This window comes from Medicago sativa, chromosome 4, assembly GCF_051527215.1.
Source record: "Medicago sativa cultivar Bolivia chromosome 4, Bolivia_mono, whole genome shotgun sequence".
Classification (NCBI taxonomy): Eukaryota; Viridiplantae; Streptophyta; class Magnoliopsida; order Fabales; family Fabaceae; genus Medicago; species Medicago sativa.
This window is the reverse complement of record NC_140752.1, coordinates 70,260,090-70,281,716: the sequence shown is the minus strand read 5'-3', so window position 1 is coordinate 70,281,716 and position 21,627 is coordinate 70,260,090. Positions and strand designations below refer to the sequence as shown.

Genomic DNA, 21,627 nt, shown 5'->3' with positions numbered 1-21,627 from the left:
CATGTTTTATTTATGGAAAATGCTAACAAGTGCCCTAAAGACATTGTTTAAACATCTAAAAGTAGCAATTTTTGCATTGGAAATTGTACGGTTATAACTTTAAAAAGTGGTTGACTTGTATTTTCAAGACATAGTTTCTTTTTTTGGGTTCCTTAAACAATGCCCTTAGGGCACTTGTTAGCAAGACCCTTTATTTATTATTTGAGTTGATGGTTTTGTGTTTTAATTCGTTTGAACTCCAAACATAAAAATATTTCTTAGTCAAATTAAATTAGTCTTGTATTTGAATGATTTCAAAACTATAAAACAATATAAAACAATGCAGTTTACGTAAAAAAAACAATGCAGTTAAAAATGGAAAAACATTCTGAGTCGAAGTGAAAAAAAGGTTGTCAGAAATGTGTAAATGTGTTGTCTCAATTTTCATGGTCCCCTACACAACTACGTTTGCACATACAAAGGATGAATGAGAGTCACACGTGAAGATAAGATTTAAATAGAAACATCAAATATCCGATTTCTCAACTTATTCCAACACACTTCAAAATCGTTATCTTCAGCTCATTGTGAGTTGAGATATGGCAAAATCTGGAAATTTGGTATCCCAAAGAAGCTTCAGCTCAATATTCAATCCATGCCACACTGCTCCTACCAAGGCCAAAACCTTCAGTTTTCTCTCTCAGTTTCACACTTACAATAATACTAATGGTAGTGTAACCATCATTGCTTCTACCAAAAGAAAGGACAACTTGGACTCTCCATTGGTAACTCTATATACAGCCTCCCTTCTCCTTACTTTAATTCTGTGATATTAGCATGCCTTTTCTTATATCCATGATTTTGTGTTAAGATCACAAGTAGAGTTAATAGTGCTTTTAGTCCCTGTCATGTAAGTTCAATTTGGCCTTTTGTCCTTACAATTTCACATTCCTCCACTTTTAGTCCTTAGTGGCATTTATGCATCCAAAGACGTAGATGCGGCAAACGGAACATTTTTCATATTTGTCCTAGTAAAAAAGCTAGATATTTTGTTTTGTCTTCTGTTTTTCTTCTCTCTTGAATGTATCAAATATCATTTAGAAGGTTCAAGGTTCAATCAGATTGAAGTTTTGTAATTTGTAAATGCTAATAAGTAGTAAGTGGAGGTGATGTGCTGTGCTGTGTGCATAACATATATTCATAGTAAATTTTGTAATACAAATAGTGTCTTGAAATTTCATTTTTCTAAGCTACATGAATTCATTTTTCAATATGGTTTCCTCTATGTGATCAAAATCAAGATTGGCAAGAACACGAGTAGGGCAACCCGCCGTCTGATCACAATATCACCGGCCGACGGAAAATATCACGGGGAATGGACATGTGATTATCTTGTATCTTTGCGAGACCTACATTTACAGGATTTGATTGAAGTTGAAGATGATCCACGTAAGAATGCACAAGTAGCCATCAATCTCTGCGTCCAAAAGGTGGTTTCATCCAAATATTTTATCCTGACTTGTGAATTAGAAATTCTAGAATTAAATTGTAATTGTAATTGTAACCAAAGGAAGTAGCACTAATATGGTTAAGGATTGGAACTTGGACTTTCACTTTCTTATGAGTACGACTTAAAAAGTATAAGTCGGGACAAATGAATTTTATTGGTGATATCATCAACATATCTAATCGCCATTTTCTTAGAACAAGAATTGTGATTATAACAAAATACTCTATCAAAATAAGAACTTAATACACTTTCTATTTGAAATTTATTTGTTTAGTCACTTGCCAACACTTGTAAATGGTAATGCCAGCATGCTAGCTTTGGCTTATCGGTAGATGCAAGAATCACCACATCATTCCCTTCAAAATGCAGCAACTGTTCTTCCCCATATTGCCGACAGGTATTTCATTTCATTCATTATGAACTAATAGTGATTAATTTCTTTGTTTGAGATTTGACACATACCTCAACATTACACAACACAATACAAATATATATTTTTCCTACATAAAAATTATGGTGGAATCAAAACTAATTATGATTTACCCGAGTTGGAATTCTAAGTGGAACATCTCTTAAGTCTTAACCAGACTTTACTCAGAACCTCTTCTCTCTTTGCCCATTATTAAGACAAAAAAAGTACTAATTATGATTTATTGTAGTACCATATTATATCTTTGACATCATGAATTTGATCTCTATGTCTATGTCTGTCTAGTACCCTTCCCAGTTTGGTCTATTATTTTTTCCAGATTTGGAAGACTTTATCTTTTTTTTATTTTTTGTATTCCATCTGCAAAGTCAACTATTCTATGTGGATGACATTGTGTCTTCACCAATGATTCCAGATTGACACAAAATTTAACGTATGGGTTCTCAGGGCTACAAATAGAGATAAACGTAAGACGCCGCTACCTGAAATTGGAGATGACCCTTATGTAAGTCTCAAATCAATTAGTTTCATTCTCTTTTTTTTCTCCTTCTGTACATTGATAGGAATAAATTGAAATATTTTATATTTAAAAAACTTGTAATTGCTTTATTCTTTAGAAATTAGAATGTCAAAAACTATCTGTTTCAAAAGAATACCTGAAAATGCTATCAAATATACACTTGTAATAAGTTTTGCTATATTCACATACCAATTTTGAATTTGCCTAGTGATAGACAACTTATATATAATACGTTTTTCTTGACCTTTCCCAATTTTGTATAGTAAAATATAGACTATATTGCATCTGTTCTATTATACTTGAATTCAATTTAGTTGTCCCTAAGCAATATTTGAGTGCTACTACTAAAGGCTCAAAATGAGTTACAGGAAATGCTGCACTGTTATAGTAATCAATGTTGCATAGTCTTTTTCAGTGGATATAGCTTTATAACAAATTTTAAAGAAGCAATACAGCACATGTACCAAATTTTTAGTCATGGGATGATTGAAAAACATAGCATACTAAATAATCTAACAAAGCTCCTCATATAATACAGGTGATATATACCAGACCCGGATACGAAGTTGATCTTGATTCTATTGTAAAAGATGCCATCCGGCTAAACTCTGCAGTAAATGTATAATTAGCAGAAACGCAAATCATGATTTTGCAAATTGTGTTTCAAAATTTTGAATTTTGGGAATCCCCATAATATTCTTTTGTTGCAGGATACGTGCTCGGAGTTGTGCAAAAAATCTGAGGGTACTATACAATGTAAGTACTTTTTTTATTTGAAAACTTCAGAAGGTCATTGCAATACAAGGATGTAGGAAAAACAAGAACAAACCAACATTGAAAACGAAAATTTCAATAAAAACTGATCAACAGTTGTTTTGTTTTTCAGATACAAGTGGACAAAGTCAGGCTTCTTTCGACAAAAGGTGGTCGAGACTATTGGAACTAAAGAAAACAATTGTATGATTCATTGCAGATTTACGAAGATTTTAGTGTATAGAATAATCGTCAGGTTACATATAGATTGTGTGTATAAACTAATAATGCAGTGTAAACAATATTATCCTTTTTGAAATCTATATCACCAACGAATACTTGGATAAACTATGTTTTTTAAACCGGACATCCTCCACACGCAATTGCAGAAACTAATCTCTCGAGTCTTGTGGGATCCAAATGGACGACAAACTCTCCATAAGCTCATCTAAGCGTTCTTGAGTTCTTAAATTTGCATATGTGTATTTCTGCAGACATTTGACAATATTAATTATCAAACGCAGCCTTTTGTTTTTGGAGTCAAGATCCTTGTAGTTTAAGCCATACATTTTTTAAGTTACATAGCTTAAACGTAACATTATGAGATGGATAAAATTGATTTTGATTGTCAGTCTCAATTTTTCTCGGAGTAAATAAGAAATGCTATGCTACTACTACTGCAAATTAATTTTAATGAGTAGGCTATCTAATATCATTTCATCAATTTCCAATTTCAAAATTCGAGACTGAAAACGGCACGTACAGGTTTCAGCCCGAGGAAGTTTTCCAATCATGGGCAACTGTCATTAATTTGCTATATTCGTAAAAAAATATGCTAGTAATTGTAATCGTCACTGATCATGCCAAAAATGAGAATAATTTCAACTGTTACCCATATTGAGTACAAGACGAGCTTTCAACGAACAAGATCCACAAGGAAGAATCACTGATCCTGGTAAAGTATCAACATTAAGTATAGAAATGCTGACGCTGTCTTCATCTCTCAACAAGGAATACCCCATTTTCTGCAATTCCAATGAGTCCACAGAAAAGTAATCACCGCATCGACATTGATAAAACAATTCCAATGTTTCACCAGCATCTTCAACTGTCATATCCTGTAACCTTAAATCTTCTGCAACTTCAGAAGCCAAGAAATCCTCCCGCCTTGAAATTTTCAGTTCCTTGTCATAAATTAAACGAGAGGTTGAATCGCTTAGAATTTCCCATGCCTTGTGAACTTTGAGAAATCTCTCTGAAGTTGTTTGGTTACTGCTAGATGTATCAGATGTCTTTAATAGTTTATCAGGATGTAAACTGAGTGCAGCACTTCGGTAACTAGCACGGATTTCTTCGTAATTTGCATCCTCCTTGACATTGAGAACCTCGTAATGAGTCTCCTCAATGTTTTTCTTGTCCAAAATCATTTTTGGTCGTTACCAAATCACCAATGAGGCAAGGTTGTCTGCATTCAGAAGAGAAAAATCAGAAACAAGCAAATGTTGATCATACTATTACCATCACGCTCACGCAAGAAGTACTAGTACTAGTAGTCTAATTATAACTACAAAAACCATATTTCACAAAAATCTCTTGTTTGGAACAAATCTAAAAATCTAATTGAATTCTACCATTTGGATTTTGGCATGGCATCCTTATTATTGAGTTTGAAATATAATCCAGAAATACTAAGATGATTGTCACTCAAATTACTATGAGGATTTGTACATTAACCAAGTATGGGTGGCAATTGACTCCATTTATCTTCCTTTCATTGAATCCAAAATGAAAGGGTAATATTAAAATGATAGAAAAAACAAGGCATACGACAGAAACCTATGACATCAAAATTCATAACCAAATATAAAAAAATTGCACAAGAATTTGGATTAACGTATTTGAACTTATTAATTGGTATAAACAATTGTGAGACTGGTTGAGAGAGCTTACGGAAACAACTTATGAAATATTCATAAACTATTTTCAGCTTATTTCCATAAGCTGTTCCTGATTTCTTATGAAAACAACTTATACTTTATAAACATTGTGGCTTTATTTTATCCTTTGTTACAGAAATAGCTTATACATAAGCACTTATATGGTAAGTGTTTGTAACATTGACTAAGTATAAGAATAACAGAGCTTGTCCTACAAGAGTGTGTGGTCACATACTCATCCTAATTGAGACATGATCAACAAAACCTTCAAGCATATGTGATTTAAATAAGCTGTTTTACCTGTGGTTGGCGTTGATTTGAAGACACACAAAGCACAGACAAAGGAAAATATATGAATGATGGGTTCGCTTCACAGAAAAACGACAAGTGAGATCAGAAAGCAAGGGTTTCTTGGATTCCAATGGCAATAATCAGTAATTCATTCACTATGTTTTTGTTTTGTTTTTTGTCAAGTAGTGGTTAAAAATTCATCCACCAACAAAGGTATTAATGGAATATTCAAAAAATTGCAAAGATGAATTTATCCTCTCAAAAAATACATCAATTTTGTAACTTTTCTCTACAAAAAATAAATTTTTTTTCTGTAATATTTACTATTTAATATTTTTAAAAAATAGATAAGTATTTAAGTTCAAGTGATCATTAATCTCCTATTAAAAATAAATCATTTAATTTTTTTTTTGTTGAATTCAAATAATAATCGTTCAATTTATTGGTTAAACTTTATTTATCTCACGATTAAATTTTGAATTGTAAATAGAGGTCAATTTTAAAGGGGTTAAAAATTTAGCCTTAGTCTACAAATTAAAGGGGCCTAGAAGATAAAACTCTTAGGGTGTGTTTGGATGAAGGGTTTAGGTGGGGAAGGGAGGGGGAGTTCACTTTTCATTTTTAAATTACGGACACTATGAAATGTTTTTATAAAAAGTTAACATATTAACATGATAAACAATCATATAATACTTCAATCACACTTAATTTATTTTAGAAAAACATGTTATATAGTCCGTAATTTAAAAACGAAAAGTAAACTCTCCACTCCATTCCCCTCCCAAACTCTCAATCCAAACACACCCTTAAGGATAAAAGACCTCCACAAAGAGTTTCATTTGCCACCCAAATCTCCAATTTTGTCATCCAAGAAAACTAGGTGGTATGCATTGTTGCATAAAATAAACAGGTGCAAAATAGTACACAAAAGAAATGTTTTTCCAGTAAACCAGTGCAATCCTATTTAATAACCTTTTGGTAAAATGTATCAGGTGGGTTCATTAAGTTTAACATTTATATCAGATTAGTCATTTTAGTTTGTTTAGTTTTGAATTGGTCCTTTATGTTATTTAAAGTGTGCACCTAGTCCTTAAGTCGTAAAATATATGCACAATTACCCTCTTTCCATCAAACTGAGTTAAAAAGTGCTTTATGTAGACGTTTATTGTTAAGTTGACATGTCTAAATTCAAGTCTCTCAAAACAAGGGTTCATAGGTGTATTATTCAGTCTTAGTTTGAAACAAAAATCGTTCAATTACTTGATTTGTAATGTTGTTGATGAAATATTTATCTCTAAAATTATTATTGAATTGACAAATAATAAGAAGAAAATGTATATATGTAAATATATAATTATGTTTGGGGTCAGAAACACTTTTTGGACCTTCCACCTCAATGTTAAATGATCATGTAAACACTTTTTAGGAAAGTATGAAAAAATGATCAATTTGTTACAAAAAATCACTAAAGAACTAACTTGTTCACTTTTACTGACATAAATGATCAATTTGAAACTAAAAAACTAAAAGGTTTAATGTAGTACAAACATCAAACTTAAAGGACCCTCATATGCATTTGACCTAGCTTATATAATCTGTAATATGTCAAACCTCCCATCAAACCAACTTTTAACGACACTTGTAGTCATTATATTGACACATTTTAGATTATACAAATCGAATAAGTAAAACACGTGTTTGAATTATATAATCTGAAATGTGTCAGCACAAGAAGATGCATATTTGCGTAAAGAGCACACATATTTAAAAAATTTCGTCAATTTACAACACACATTAAAAATATCATCGATGCACATCAAAATTAAATCAAAACATAAAACATCATAATATATATATGCTATTCGAATAATACAAAATATTTTGAACAAAATATCCTTCATCATACAAAATATTCAAAATATTCGAACCAAAATATTCAAATCATACAAAGTCATATACCCCATTGGGTAGCATACCCCCTAGCAACCATCTGATCCTCTAGCGAAGCACCATCCTTTCATGAGCCTTTGCAATGATTCACTCCAAACCCTGCCAAACTAGACTCTCATGCTCCACAAGGCAACTGGCCAGTAATATAATGGCAAATGTCCTTATGTGGCATAACCGTGGTTCCATGTCTATTTGCAACATGATGGCCTCCTTTTCAGTCGCAATTGCCGCAAGTACCTCATGTTCAGGTGTCCTAGAAGGATCTCTAGCAAGTATGGACAACACATATGGATATGAAATCCTGAAATACTATCTCATGTATGATGTAACCATATGTTGTTTCATAGTCATGCAACACATTATCTCCTAGGTTCTCCGTGAAGAATACATGATTAAGAAACTCCGTGTAGGTCTCAAACGCATTATCTCAAGTCGTCACGAGTGAAGCAGAGAGGATAATATGCATGAGAATGGTTAAGATAAATTTGAATTGTCACAACACGTGTTAAGGCATATACCTGAACCCGACCATGCGAGGTTTGTATCGGATCCATCATGAGTAGAGGCTGATGTTCTCAAATGAGTGTGTTTGGCGGTGATTGAGGTACGAGTAGACAACACAATTAGCAACTATCATCTGATCAAGGCAATCTTCGTAAGAATCTATGATGGTGAGAGCCTTCACTAATGTAAACATTATAGCATGTAGGTGTTGATCCTCCTTGTACCTGGCCTTAAAATTCTTGGCCCCAACTCCATGAAAGTGTCGATATATCAATGTCTGCATCAACATATCCAAATCAGTAAACAACATAGAATATAACAGTTTAATAGGTACATAAACGTTTGAAGAAATGCGAACTAGCCTTTTGTTTAGTGGTGGAAAACGTGCCAGATGTGAGGTATTCTAACAACTTCACTTCAAGAATGACACAATAATACAAGGTTCAAATTTTGAGGGATTGAGAGTTGTTTAGGGCAAAGTTGGAAAATGGGGGAAATGAGGGAAAGAGTTTGAGGTTGCATATATGTTTTGGGTTGTATAATCCAAAGCGAGATTTCGGCTTCTGATTATATAATCCAATTCAAAATGGGGTAAAACTGAAGAAAAAAATGGAGGGCGCAAGAGGCCGAGAGAGTTGGAGAAGTACGAAGAATCGGGGTGTGTGTGTAAGTGAGTGAAAATGAGCCAATATATCCACACAAAAGTGTTAAATACAACCCAAATGGGCATTGCAACATCCAAACTACAACAAAAGTTATAATGAACTGACCTTGAAGGGTAATGCGATCTCAAATGGGATAAAAACAACCACCAAATTTAACGATCTAGAAGTGCATGAATACAAAAAAGTATTGCAAAAAACACTCACAACACAACCCAAAGCGTCCGCAAGCAACGAGCGGAAAACTAGTATTGCAAAAAAGTGCATGAATGCACGGAGGATTTGAACAAAGCATCAACCACTTCGAGTCCAAGACCGAATGAACGATCCCAAAACTCGATGAAGCATAATAGGGCCACAAAGAAATCAGCAGTGTAAACATCTTACAACAAATAAAAGAAAAACAAACAACTTTAGCAGAGAACATGGCCACACTTGTGAGGATAATATATTCAACGGATCTCTTTGTAGGAGCAACAACAAAATTAGGTTGTTTTTAAAAAGGGAAAATTAAAAGATAGTAGAACAAAATAAGTATTTTAGAATATTTGCACACAAACGGGGAAAAAAAAACACCACAAACCAAAGAGGAAATGGACTTCAAAAATAGAAAAAGTTGAAAACACGGCTATAATTATTGAAAACAAAAAAGAATCAAACACAACATTTTCTTAAACCAAACATTTTTGTTCATTTCTTAGTTTTCATCATTTCTTTGGTGGATCAGGGGTGAGGGGTACCTTACTGATTTGTTTATAAAGTCTGGTAGGACGATCACTTTTGATTCGAGATCGAGAGCCAGTTCTTTGGTTCAAGTTTACTTTGGGCTAATTATGGTGTTTTTCTTCGGTGGACCGGGTGTAAAGAGGTGGTGGAAGTCGAATGAGCGTTGGAATAAGACATTTTCGGGTGTAGCTCAGCTATTGTGATGAGAAGAGGATGTTTGATTCAAAGGGGTGTTTTTGTGGGGAGAGTAGCAGGCGATGAGTGATTATGAATTACGTTTTTAGTGGTCGTTTACAATGGAATTTGATTTAGGTGGCGAAGTTGGTTTTGGTAGTTGGTGTTCTCATAGGTGTTGAAGGTAGGGCTTGGTTAGGTGATGTGTGTATTGGTGTCTTTTATCGTGTTTATTTTGGGTGTTTCAACTATATACATAACCTTATTTTGTAGTCTTTGATTTACCGATTTTTGTTCGTCTTGAGCATGGATCTAGTTGTTAGTAAATTTTGCCATTAAACAAAAAAATTAAAATTAACAAAGGATATAGAACCTCAAATGATAGAATTACATAAACATACTGTTATGATTCAAAATAACATATGAGAAAATACACTTGGCATAACATAATTGGATGAAGGAAATGGACACATGGCTAGTGATCCTAAAATTAAGGAACCTTGGGTTGTGCATAAATAGTGAAATGAGGATCAATAGTGGGTATGAAAGAAAAATGATGAAAGTCTCTCCTCTCTCCCTTTGGTACTCTCTAGTAGAGTAATTTCTTCTATCTTTTCCTTTATCCTTTATGTACTAAGAACATCAATTTTAATTGAGTTCTAATCTATCAATTTTACTCTTCATTCAATAATCAATTCACAATTATCAATTTTATTCCATTATCAATTTTGAGAACCATTACATTGGTGCTTTCATTTATCACCATGGCGGAGGATGATAATTGTATGGACGAGTTAGAGGCAACTATCCAAAGCCTCAGCGCAACATTGAAGAGGTTGATGGAAGCTGAAGAAGTACGCCACACTGAGTATCTGCGTTCACGGTCAGCCGACGTCTCACGTATGGATCACATTGAGACACAGTTGATTGCACTTCAAATGGGTTCCGCTTCTAATGGTGATTTGAACTCATCTACTCAATCTCCGAGGAATCAACCGTTTTAGAGGGGTACAACAATGATAGACTTGTTGCAAGAGGAGATCGATGCTTCAGAATCTTCAATGGAGATTGATGAATCAGAACTGATAAGTGAGTCTCTCCCAATGTCAAACGAAATTCATCCCTCTGTGAAATCAATTGAGAAACACTGTGACACAGACGAATCTATTTGTGCGGAAAATTTAGTGGTTGATGAAGTGACTCCAACGAGTGATTTCAACATCAAAATTGCAACATGTTTGAAAGAAAGTATCACCTGTAATGAGCAAATTGAGCTCCCTTCGGTCCTTGAGAAGAGTTACATGGTCGTTGCCGTAAGGTTATTCGCGGAGCCAAACCGATCGACGATGATATCTATGCTCAATGATGAATTGATGGAGCTACCATCATCACCAGATGCGCTTACGGAAAGGCAGTGTTGTTCTCATGCTTGTCTATCGCTGCCACCACCGAAACCGCCGGATCGTAGTTTTCCACAAATCAAGATGGATTTTCAAGTGATGCTGGATCACTCCATGTCTCCACCACCTCCAGAGCCTCCTGACGCGTGTCATAGATCAGTGGTAAGTGAAATTCCTGAACCGTGCAAACTAATGGTTACGATTTTGTTTCAATTTGCTAAGGGATTTGGGTATTCTCTTGTGCTGATACATTTGTGGAATCTGAATGTTCCCTGTCACATTTGGCGATTGGTTGGGTGTAGTGAAATTGCCATTTTCATTGATTTTTATTCCCAAAATTTAGATGTGCAGACTGCACAACAGCTGTTCGATGAAATGCCTAACATGATTATGGGTTGTTTGAATACCTTGCACTGTGAGTTTACGACAGCTGTCATAATGGGGAATAAGAGAATCCAAGCGTATGGGTTTGTTTCCATATTTTGTATGGTTGTGGTGATGCAATTTAAAAATGGGGTCCTTGAGTTCTTGAGAGGGATTTGTGGTTGTGCCTTTGTTTATTGTATTTTGCGGTTCAAGAAACCAGACATCACCAATTCTTTATGGTTTGAGATTAATCACTCTGACTTGATTTTACATTTGGCATGGAATGATCTTTATTCTAGCTGGTTTTCTCAATGCAATATCCAAGGGGATTATTATGATGATTGTGGCATTTATGTTTTTGGCAGTTGCAACAGCAAAAGCACACCGAATTTTTTGTTTTTCAATGATCTTGAGCCTAGGATTTTGCATGAATGGATAATGTTAGAGTGGTTTTGTGGGTATGTCAGGAAGATTTGGCAAGTTTGTAGGAATGAATTTGTATATAAGCATTTTACAAAGATTCAACTTTCAACCTTTGCATCTAGTTTAAAGTTTATTCAAGTGAATCTCTTATGTGTTCATCAACACTTAGAAGAAAGGCCAGGTATATCATCAATAATTTGGATATTGGATGATGAAAGTGTGTTAGTGAAGACTATGACCAGCTTGCTTATTTGTCAAATATTGACCCAATGGAAGGCCTTTGCTATGAGTGGGCCAAATTTGAAAGTCACTACTAGCATCCAACAACACTGTTCTCACTTCAACTATAACCTTGAGGGCGCTATTGATTTTAATGGGAGTGGCTTTACAATGAGAGAATCGCACTTATGTCTGATTGAATTGTGCCTTGAGTGTGCTGACAGAAATGTCCTTGTGCAATGTTGTTATGCCCATCTCTTGACAAACAAAGCCTTCATTCTTGATCAGTATTATGCATATCTCGTGAATGCATATTCATCCTTTATTCAAGGCTTATATAAATTGGGACCAAGAAAAGTTAGACTATGGTTACTCTCACCATTTGGTTGTCTGCAAGCTGTGAGAGTGATTGATTTAGGTACTCTTTTTGAGCTAATGGAAATGAATGTGATAGCTAAAATTGCAGAATTGCAGCAAGTAACAATTCAAAATAATGGGTTCTTCTTGTTGTCCAACAAGAATGCACATTTGGAAGGTGGAAAAGGTGTAATATGGACAGCAAACACAACTAATATTTTTTTGTCCAGTCAAACTTTTTCGGTAGGAATAAATATCAAGAGCTTCTCCAAGTGCATGAACTTGTTTCATTATCTGGGTTATGCAGCTGGTGATTTGGTTCTCTGTGCCTGCTCTCAACTCATGTTAACAACAGAAGTAGCCAATGCTTTTATCAGTGAGTTTACAATTGTCAAAGCCATTGAATTCAAGTTGTGGGATCCTGGTGGATGTTTTATTGTCCATGTGGAAGTTGTTGCTATTATTCTACACCATTATCTTGACTTCAACCTTGAGGTCAAGGTTGATTTTAATGGGGGGAGTAATGTTATGATTCAAAATAACATATGAGAAAATACACTTGGCATAACATAATTGGATGAGGGAAATGGACACATGGCTAGTGATCCTAAAATTAAGGAACCTTGGGTTATGCATAAATAGTGAAATGAAGATCAATAGTGGGTATGAAAGAAAAATGATGAAAGTCTCTCCTCTCTCCCTTTGGTACTCTCTAGTAGAGTAATTTCTTCTATCTTTTCCTTTATCCTTTATGTACTAAGAACATCAATTTTAATTGAGTTCTAATCTATCAATTTTACTCTTCATTCAATAATCAATTCACAATTATCAATTTTATTCCATTATCAATTTTGAGAACCATTACACATACCATTAAAGTAAAAACACGGAGGTCATGCTTTTCATGCCAACAAATAAGCTAAACATACCAAAATCAATTTTAAGTCTTTAAAATCACTTTTGGCTCTCTCCCAACATGATAGTTAAAATCTAAATTTTAATCTTAAAATCTTATGATTTTGCGATTATATTGCCCTCAAGCAAAATATTATTTTGATAGAATCCTGTATATTCTACCTTTCTTTGAAACGATGCTATGATTATGGTCGCGGTGGTGGAACTACAAAAACAACTTTAGTTATTATTTTATTAGAGGCTTATGAGTTTGAACTAACGTTTTAATTACATAAGTACTATTTCAAATGTGGTTGTTATGTGAGTGTTAGTGTTTCAATCACATGGTTATTTCAAATGCAATTTAAGGTGTTTTTTTTTTTGTCTTACTTATGTTATTTTATCTGCATGTATAATTTCTTCACCCAAAAAAACATGCATGTATAATTTATATGCAATTTTTGAAAGGATCTAGTTTTAGCACATTTTATTCTGCATCAAAAGGATGCTCAGCAAGGCGTTGAAGAATAGGAAGCACAAACGCTGCTGTTTTACCGCTATTAGCTGTTTTACCGCTATTAGTCTCATCGATTCTTGAGTTCTTTACAAAGGCTACAACCCAATCAAACAAATTTGCAAGAAAATTCAAGAAGCACTAAGTGTGAAAGTGGATGAAAATTGTAAAAGCTAGTTGAGTCAAAACTAGTGTATTGCTCAAGTGGTGAAAGGAAATTGATTGTAATGATTCAGAAGTTATCTAAGAAAAGGCATAGTTGAGACATCATTAAATATCAACTACATAATGGAAAATCTCACAATATTGTGGGAACTGGAGTTAGCCCACATTTGATGAATGAGGATAACTTTTTGTATGCGATTCTTTTTCCCTTATCTCGTTTAATTTACAATCTGACACACATCACACTTGCAATACTTATTAATTCTTTTATTTACTAACCGACTAACATCTAATCCATGTTATCACTTGAAAAAAATTTATTGGTAAATTTTTAGTAGATCACAATTTAAACCACTCTTTCTTGTGATATTATTTTACTTCATATCCTCCATGTACATGGCCATAAAATCCTTGGCCCCAACTCTGTGAAAGTGCTGATATATTCATGCCTGCATCAACATATACAAATTAGTAAACAACATAGAATATAACATGTTTAGCAATTACGTAAATGAAATTGTGTTTGTTTCAGGGTTGATCCAACATGTATTCAGGCTTAAGACAAATTTTAAGATGAGACCCCTTTTGAATCTCATATTAGTACTTTGGAAAAAATATTTTATTTTTAATTAAATTTTTGTACCTGTTTTAGAACAAAATTCCTATATTAAACTAATGTGAATGATTTCATTTGATATTTCTCTTTCTACTGATAATAAAGTCAATCAATTTAGTATTTGTTGAAAAAATAGAATTTTGGATAAGATGTTATTAATTTTATTTTAGAAATAGTAGCATATGAGGCCTTAAATCAAGTAAGAGTTTTATATTCTTTTAGGCTTAAGGTAAGGCAATTAGTCAGTTGCCTTGTCTTATAAATGAAGGCAACGATAAAACAAGTGGGTTAGGGCATGAAAAGTTGTGAATCATCCCAAGGTCGCAAAAGTACTCCAAATAACTCAAATTAACATAGGCTGCGCTCTTGTCGGTGAAGAAGTGATGCCAAACATGTACAATAGGTATATTCAGACAACACACTCTCGATTCAGCTGTATCTCCACCATATCACCCTCTAGCTCACCTAGCTCTGCTTCCTGCAAATGACTCATGAAATCTCTTGATAGGTAGCTAAATCGTGTGTGAGCTCTGTGCACTAATTCAATTACTGGTATGCCTCCAGATCAACACCTAGCAAATCAATCATCATATCAACCCCCGTCTCTCTGCTTAACTTCTCGTCATGGTATGGTATGAGAGATGAACCTCGATGTGAAGATGCAGCAGACATAACATGTCTTCCAGTGTCACTATCATCTCTCTAATCAGAAGATGAAAGTTGGATGTCTCCTCACGCCACCTCCCAACAAAGGCCGACAACAGGTCATGGTCAATATTGATATAACTCCTACGCGCAAGAGCCGCAAATCCAATGTCTTTCTTGGAGCCTTTGAACCAATGCACATTCGACATTTACAAAGACTTGCATGCACTTCAAAGTTAGACGGAACTATAAAAATAAAAAAAGTCAATTAAAATAAATAATAAAACATATAAAAAATAATCACTTTAAATTCTTACATCTCCCTCCCATATGTGTTTGGCCACGTGGTGCACATACAAGCAAAGGACTGGCTTGCCGTCTAGGCCAACATCTCAGCATCCTCCCGATCATCTGCTTATTCCTGTCGGGGCTCTGCTTCCTCGAGCTCTGGCTCGAGGATATGCTCAGGCTCTATCACTTAAGCCAATATGGGTCTATCACGTCTAGCCTTACTCATCCGCTACTACCTAACAATTCGTTCTCTTTCACCTAGTCGAGGAAGTCATCGTCATCATGTTGCCTTTAACAAGATCAAGGGAAGCCTCTATATTTCAATTGATTGAAGAAAATTCTGACGGGAAATCAAAATTCAACAGATTTGACCCTGTTTTGGATTATATAAATTGAATTGTTGAACAATAAGTTTCAGATCATATAAATTGAAAAAGACCAGTACAAAATAAAAGCAAATTAAACACTAAATGTTTGAAGAAATGTGAACTAACATTTTGTTTAGTGGTGGAAAAGGTGTCAAATGTGAGGTATTTAGGTTCGGATTTTGAGGGGTTTGGAAGTAGTTTAGGGAAAAGTTTAAAAATGAAAAAAATCAGGGTATGTGTTCGGATTATAATAATCCGAATTGGGGTATAATTGAAAAATGGAGGGCGTTTTTTTCATTTTTTAAAACAACAATAAATTAAATAAAAAAGAGTAGTACAAAGACATGGGGGGGTGAACCTGAGCGAGAATCCACACAAAAGTGTTCAATACAACCCAAATGGGTGTAGCAACATTCAGACTACACCAAAAGTTGTAAAGAACGAACTCTGAAAGGTAATGCAATCTCAAATGGAGAAAAGCAACCGCTAGATTTGACAAATTAGCAGAGCCCAAACCCGAAGCAACGAAAATCCACAACATAATCCAGTGTACCCGCATCGCGAACGCGAAACTAGTATAGCAAAAACTCCATATACGCGCGACAAATCTGAATAGAGCATCAACCACTACGAGTCCAAGACTGAATGAACGATTCCAAAACTCGATGAAGCATAGCATGACCACAAAGAAACCAGCCGTGTAAACACCGTACAATATACATAAAACAAACATGGCCACACTTGTGAGGATAGAACCGCAAATGATAGAATTCCATAAACATTAAAATAAAAACATGGAGGTTATGCTTTTCATGCCAACAAGTAAGCTCAACATTGCAAAATCAATTAGTCTTTAGAATCATTTTTGGCTCTTTCCCAACCATGGTAGTTAAATCTCAATTTTAATCTTAAAATCTTGCAATTTTGCAATTATACTTGCCCTCAATGATTATGAGTTACGCAAAATCTTACTTTGGCGGAATCCATTATAATCTATGTTTCTTTGAAACGATTATATGATTATGGTCGCAGTGGTGGAAATACAAAGACAACTTTAGTTGTTATTTTGTTAGAGACTGATGAGTTTGATTTAACTTTTCAAGTGTTATGCTGCTATTATGTTAGTATTAGTGTTTTAATTACATGAGTATTCAATTTTAATTGGGTAAGTGTTATATGCTTACGAATTTAAGTTTACACAAGTATTTGAAATGTAATTTAAGGGATCTAATCTCACTATTACCTAAAATCTCTATTTTAACTAATTCTCAACAATGAAACCAAACATGCATTAAGCAAAACACTAAGACCACTAAAATCAATAAAAAAGCATCTTTAGCACAATAAGAATGAAGTTCTAATGCAAGCACAATTAAAAAGTCTTCAAATCGTACTTCATCAATCGTCATCATCTTTAAACCCTCAAGCAAGTTAACCTCTTCATGAGCCTTGAAGGCATACAGCTTATCTTGATAAGCTTCACACAACTTTTGCAGATTACTAGTCATGGTTGCTGAAAAGAAGAGGTTTTGCCGGTTTTCTGGTAAGCACTGAAAGATATATTTCAATTCCTCCTCAAAACTCCCATCCACGAGTTGGTCAGCTTCATCCAATACAAGAAACTGTAGAAGCAAGTGTTAGGTACGTACAAACAAGCATACATCATAAATTCATAATCATAATAACGTAATCTATCTAGAATGTTTCAAAACAAAGCAATGCATTAAAATATCTAATACTTAATCATACAAGTATAGCATTCAAGAAAAGAAAGGAAAAAAATCACAAAATTCATCATCATTATTACCTTAGTATTAGCGAAAATTTGAGCGATTTCACGATTATCCTCAAGCAAAACCTTGAGCCTCTGGGGAGTGGCGATAACAAGGTTAGGCCTGGCGACCAATTGTTTAAGCTGGGTACGGATGTTTAAACCACCCACAACCACCGTAAGGATGAGGCGAAGCGAAGACCCAAGGATCCAAAACTGGTGAGCCAACTGAACAGCAAGCTCGCGGGTGGATGTCAGCACGAGACCAAACACACCAAAAGGAGCCTCCCCGAGGCGTTGGAGAATAGGAAGCGCAAAAGCTGCCGTTTTACCACTGCCAGTTTTATCAATTCCAATTACATGATGGCCTTCTAGAATTTTTGGGATGCAGTGTTGTTGCACGCGCCGCGGAGTTTATATCCCAAATTTCTCTAAAGGCTTCACCATCCATTCGGAGAGTCCGAGATCTGAAAACGACATTGGTTCGGTGTTTTCAGTTTTATCAACGTCCATTGTAATGTATTGCAGTGTTATAAACGTGAATGACAATGAACAAAACAAAGACAAAGTGAGAATGGAAGAGGAGGCTGTCGTACCGCGACAAACAAAGAATGTAAATTTAGGGTTTGTCTTTTTTTTTTTTTTGTTAGGAAAATTTAGGGTTTTTTTAACTAAAGGAAAATTTCGGGTTTGTCATGTAATGTATTTTTTTTTTTTACGAATAATATATATTTTTCTAGAGCAGATTTTTTTTTTTGTAGTATTTAAGGTTCGAACTCCTGAACTTGCATGACATTGTCCCTGCCAACTGAGTTAGATTCACGGGGACTTCTAGACCAGGGTTTGTCAAGTAATATGAAGTACATGAATTTGTGCTGTCTTATTTATTCCTTCCAATTTTGCTCTTAATCTAAAGTATTTTATTTACTATTTTATCTTTTTATTACTTATATTTTCAATCAAAAAATTAATTAAATCTTATTAAAATATGAACAAACCTCACTAAAATAAGAATAATACGATATATAACAATGTATAAAGCGAATATGAGATTTTTAGTTATATTATTTATTATTCCTCAAAGCATTGTTGGTTCTGAAAGATATGTTTTGGTGGCAGCGAGCTAAAATACATTACTTACGTGATGGTGACGACCTGAACACACAAGTCTTGCATGTATGTGCTACATATAGGTGCAAGGTCAACCAAATAATTTCCCTCTTCAGTTATTACGTCGGAGGATAATTCTATGCTTACCGCTCTTTTCATGTTGCAGGAGTTCAAAAAGTTCTTTTTTCAATGAGCCGGATAAGTGCATATGATGGGTTTAATCCTAGATTTTTCCAGCATTTTTGGCCTCTCTATGGTCAGGAGATATTTCAGCAGTGTTGCTCATGGTTAGCAACAAGCGCTTTCCCTCCTACTTTAAATATGATTAATATTGCTCTTATTCCTAAAGGAAGGACTCATATATCTATGAAAGATTGGTGCCGTATCTCCCTTTGCAATGTGAAAGTCTTAGCTAACATGTTAAAGCTTATTCTCGATATATGCATTTCTGATAATCAATCCTTGTTTATGTCGAGAGGATTAATGCGAAAAAAGAACAAATAAACATGCCTAAAAAATTATTTAAAATATAAATGTTTAAGGATAATTAAACAATTTTGAAAATTTTAAAAAATAGCATGAACTAAAACTACGTGCTTAAGACGAATTTTGTAGGGCAAAAACATGGTACTTTTTTTGTAGGTATGAAAAATAAAGTCTGATATTTTTTTAGGGACGAAAAACTTATTTAATCTTTAATTTTATGTAGCAATTTTAGAACTACAAAAACAAACTCAAGATGTAAATATTTTTTAGAAAAAGAAAGTGAATCTCATCCCATATGTTTGAAATTATTTTTTGGAGAGTTAAAAATCATTTTAAAGATCAGTTATTAGTATTGATCTAGTGGTGAAGAGTTTGGGTAGTATGTATGAGGTTTTAACTTCAAACCTTGTTGGATCTATTGTCCAAAATTAATAATAATAATAATAATAATAATAATAATAATAATAATAATAATAATAATAATAATAATAATAATAATAATAATAATAATAATAATAATAATAATAATAAAATAATAAGAGACCGACTATGTTGTCCCAGTTAATTTCTCTTCTCTTGACTTTCTTTTCATTCCTATGTTGTCTTGGTTTATTTTATGAGAGACTAAAAATAACTTTAAATTTTCTTAAAAACTAAATTGGATCTTGCAATTTTTCTAAGTGACTAAAATGAATCTTCGCGAAAAAAAATATAATTATAAGCTGCGTTTTTCTAATACAAATCACCCAAATTTTCACAAATCACTCTATCCAATAAAAGTTCAATTCTCTATCATCCTACTAAATAAAATAATATGATTTGTATGAGTATTAAAAAAAATGAACGAGCCCCTCCAAAATTAAAGTTTATTTATATTTTTGTCGAATCAATATCAATCGTGTCACTGTTCGACTTATGAGAACAGTGTATTGTTTTTTTTAACAAATTTTATTTAAAAACCAAATCTCTACTCAAGACGAACAAAGACCGGTGATTCAGAGAACACAGACTAATTAAGGCGTCTATATACCCGAAATAAACACCATAAAAGACACCCTTACACACAACCCTAGTCAAGCCTTGCCTTCAACACCGATGAGAACAACACCCACCAAAATAAACATCACCATCCAAAACAGACTTCTTCACGAAACGACCGTTGAAAATGATATCCAAAACCATCCACAAAGCAATGTCTTGTTAATGAAGAGCAATGTCTAATGTCTTGTTAAAGAAAGTAAGGGCGACCATAAGCTTCTTAGGCGACAATCATAGATCGTATTTATTTAGACCTTCAAGTATTATTCAAAGAGTAATGATATTTTGACATCCATTTGATGACAACTTTGTTAACAACCTTGTTTTTCTCACTTCTTATTGGTCAAAAACAATGGAGAGAAAAAAAGGAAGAGAGAGGATAACAACATCATGTGAGTATGAGAGAGAAAGTTGTCCAAAAGTTGTCAAAAAGTGGTTGTCAAAATATCATTTCTACTTATTAAAAAATAAAAAAAATGAGGCAATTGTAAATCATTTTATCAAAGCACTCCATAAATGTTCAACTACTCAAATATTGTATTAATCAAAACTTAAAACTCTAGGATCAACAACATTTAGGGGGATGTATTGGATTGAGATTTTAAAAGACTATTTTGGCAAAAAAAATCCTGAAGATTTTAAAAGATTTTGTGAGATTATATTGATTTTGTTGGATTTTAAAAGACTTTTTTTAATGACTTTTTACAATCAGGATTTTGAACACATGATTTTAATGAATTTATAATACAGATTTCAACGGACTTTATAAGATTTTAAGATTTGAAAGGATTGTTAAATTTTTAAGAAAAATTCAAATTGACCACTGGATGAAAAAAATTATAAACTTATAATATGAAATTGATTAATAATAATTATAATAATTTACTCAAAATCTTGTCAAAATTTTTTTTTACTCAAAACAATAACAATAATTACAATGCTTTAAAAAAATAATGGTCACTTACTGAAAAAATAAAATGGTCACTTAAAAACAAAAAAAAACAAGAACGAAATAGCATAATGGTGCACAGCAAGAACAATATTTTTATTTACTGGCTGGATCGTGAAAAACAATGTCGATTCCGTCGGAAAAAAAACAACGAGAAGCATTGTTTTTTATTAAAAAAATATATAAAGAAGGAATAGTATCAAAGCTGGACTTATGAATAATAACAAGAAGAGGGTATGAGTGTGTGTGGCATGAGATAAGAAATGTTATGAGTGTGCTGAAAAATTATCGAAATCTCACAAAGTCTCAAGGTTTTCTATGAGATTGTTAATTGAGCATGTTATGTGTATTTTTAACTAAAAAGTCTCACAAAATCCATTCCACAAAAGAATCTATTAAAATCTACATACTTTTGAATACAAGAGACATTTTAGAAGTTAGGGAAAATCTCATTTGAATACCACCGGATTTCGTTGCCCTAAAAAACAATCTTGATTGTCTTGATTGAATACCCCAAGATTTATTTATATTCTATAAAAGTCTTGATTGAATACCACGAGACTTTTTTATTTTTAAAAA

At 33.5% G+C, this 21,627-nt stretch overlaps 2 protein-coding genes and 1 pseudogene across 4 annotated transcripts; 1 reads left to right on the top strand and 2 right to left on the bottom strand.

Moving 5' to 3' along the window:
* The first annotated feature begins 523 nt into the window (after positions 1–523).
* Positions 524–3,540, top strand: LOC146931368 (E3 ubiquitin-protein ligase, putative (DUF177)). The gene is made up of 7 exons (XM_085702867.1): positions 524–764; positions 1,281–1,469; positions 1,797–1,886; positions 2,335–2,424; positions 2,978–3,058; positions 3,150–3,195; positions 3,326–3,540. The coding sequence occupies exons 1-7, from the start codon at positions 579–581 to the stop codon at positions 3,400–3,402; spliced, it is 759 nt and encodes a 252-aa protein (XP_085558993.1). The 5' UTR covers positions 524–578; the 3' UTR covers positions 3,403–3,540.
* Positions 3,541–3,555: 15 nt separating this feature from the next.
* LOC146931367 (uncharacterized) lies at positions 3,556–5,641 on the bottom strand. 2 transcript variants are annotated; one of them, XM_085702868.1, is made up of 3 exons: positions 5,430–5,569; positions 4,085–4,657; positions 3,556–3,680 (listed from the first exon to the last, which is right to left on the bottom strand). In XM_085702868.1, the coding sequence occupies exons 2-3, from the start codon at positions 4,617–4,619 to the stop codon at positions 3,637–3,639; spliced, it is 579 nt and encodes a 192-aa protein (XP_085558994.1). In that variant the 5' UTR covers positions 4,620–4,657; positions 5,430–5,569; the 3' UTR covers positions 3,556–3,636. The 2 variants fall into 2 exon arrangements, with proteins under 2 accessions (XP_085558994.1, XP_085558995.1); XM_085702869.1 differs by lacking the exon at positions 3,556–3,680 and having other exon boundaries at positions 3,881–4,657; positions 5,430–5,641.
* An 11,203-nt stretch (positions 5,642–16,844) lies between these two features.
* Positions 16,845–18,093, bottom strand: LOC146931366 (DEAD-box ATP-dependent RNA helicase 36-like; annotated as a pseudogene). The gene is made up of 2 exons (XR_015008370.1): positions 17,502–18,093; positions 16,845–17,316 (listed from the first exon to the last, which is right to left on the bottom strand). The product of XR_015008370.1 is annotated as a DEAD-box ATP-dependent RNA helicase 36-like (transcript).
* Between the last annotated feature and the right edge of the window lie 3,534 nt (positions 18,094–21,627).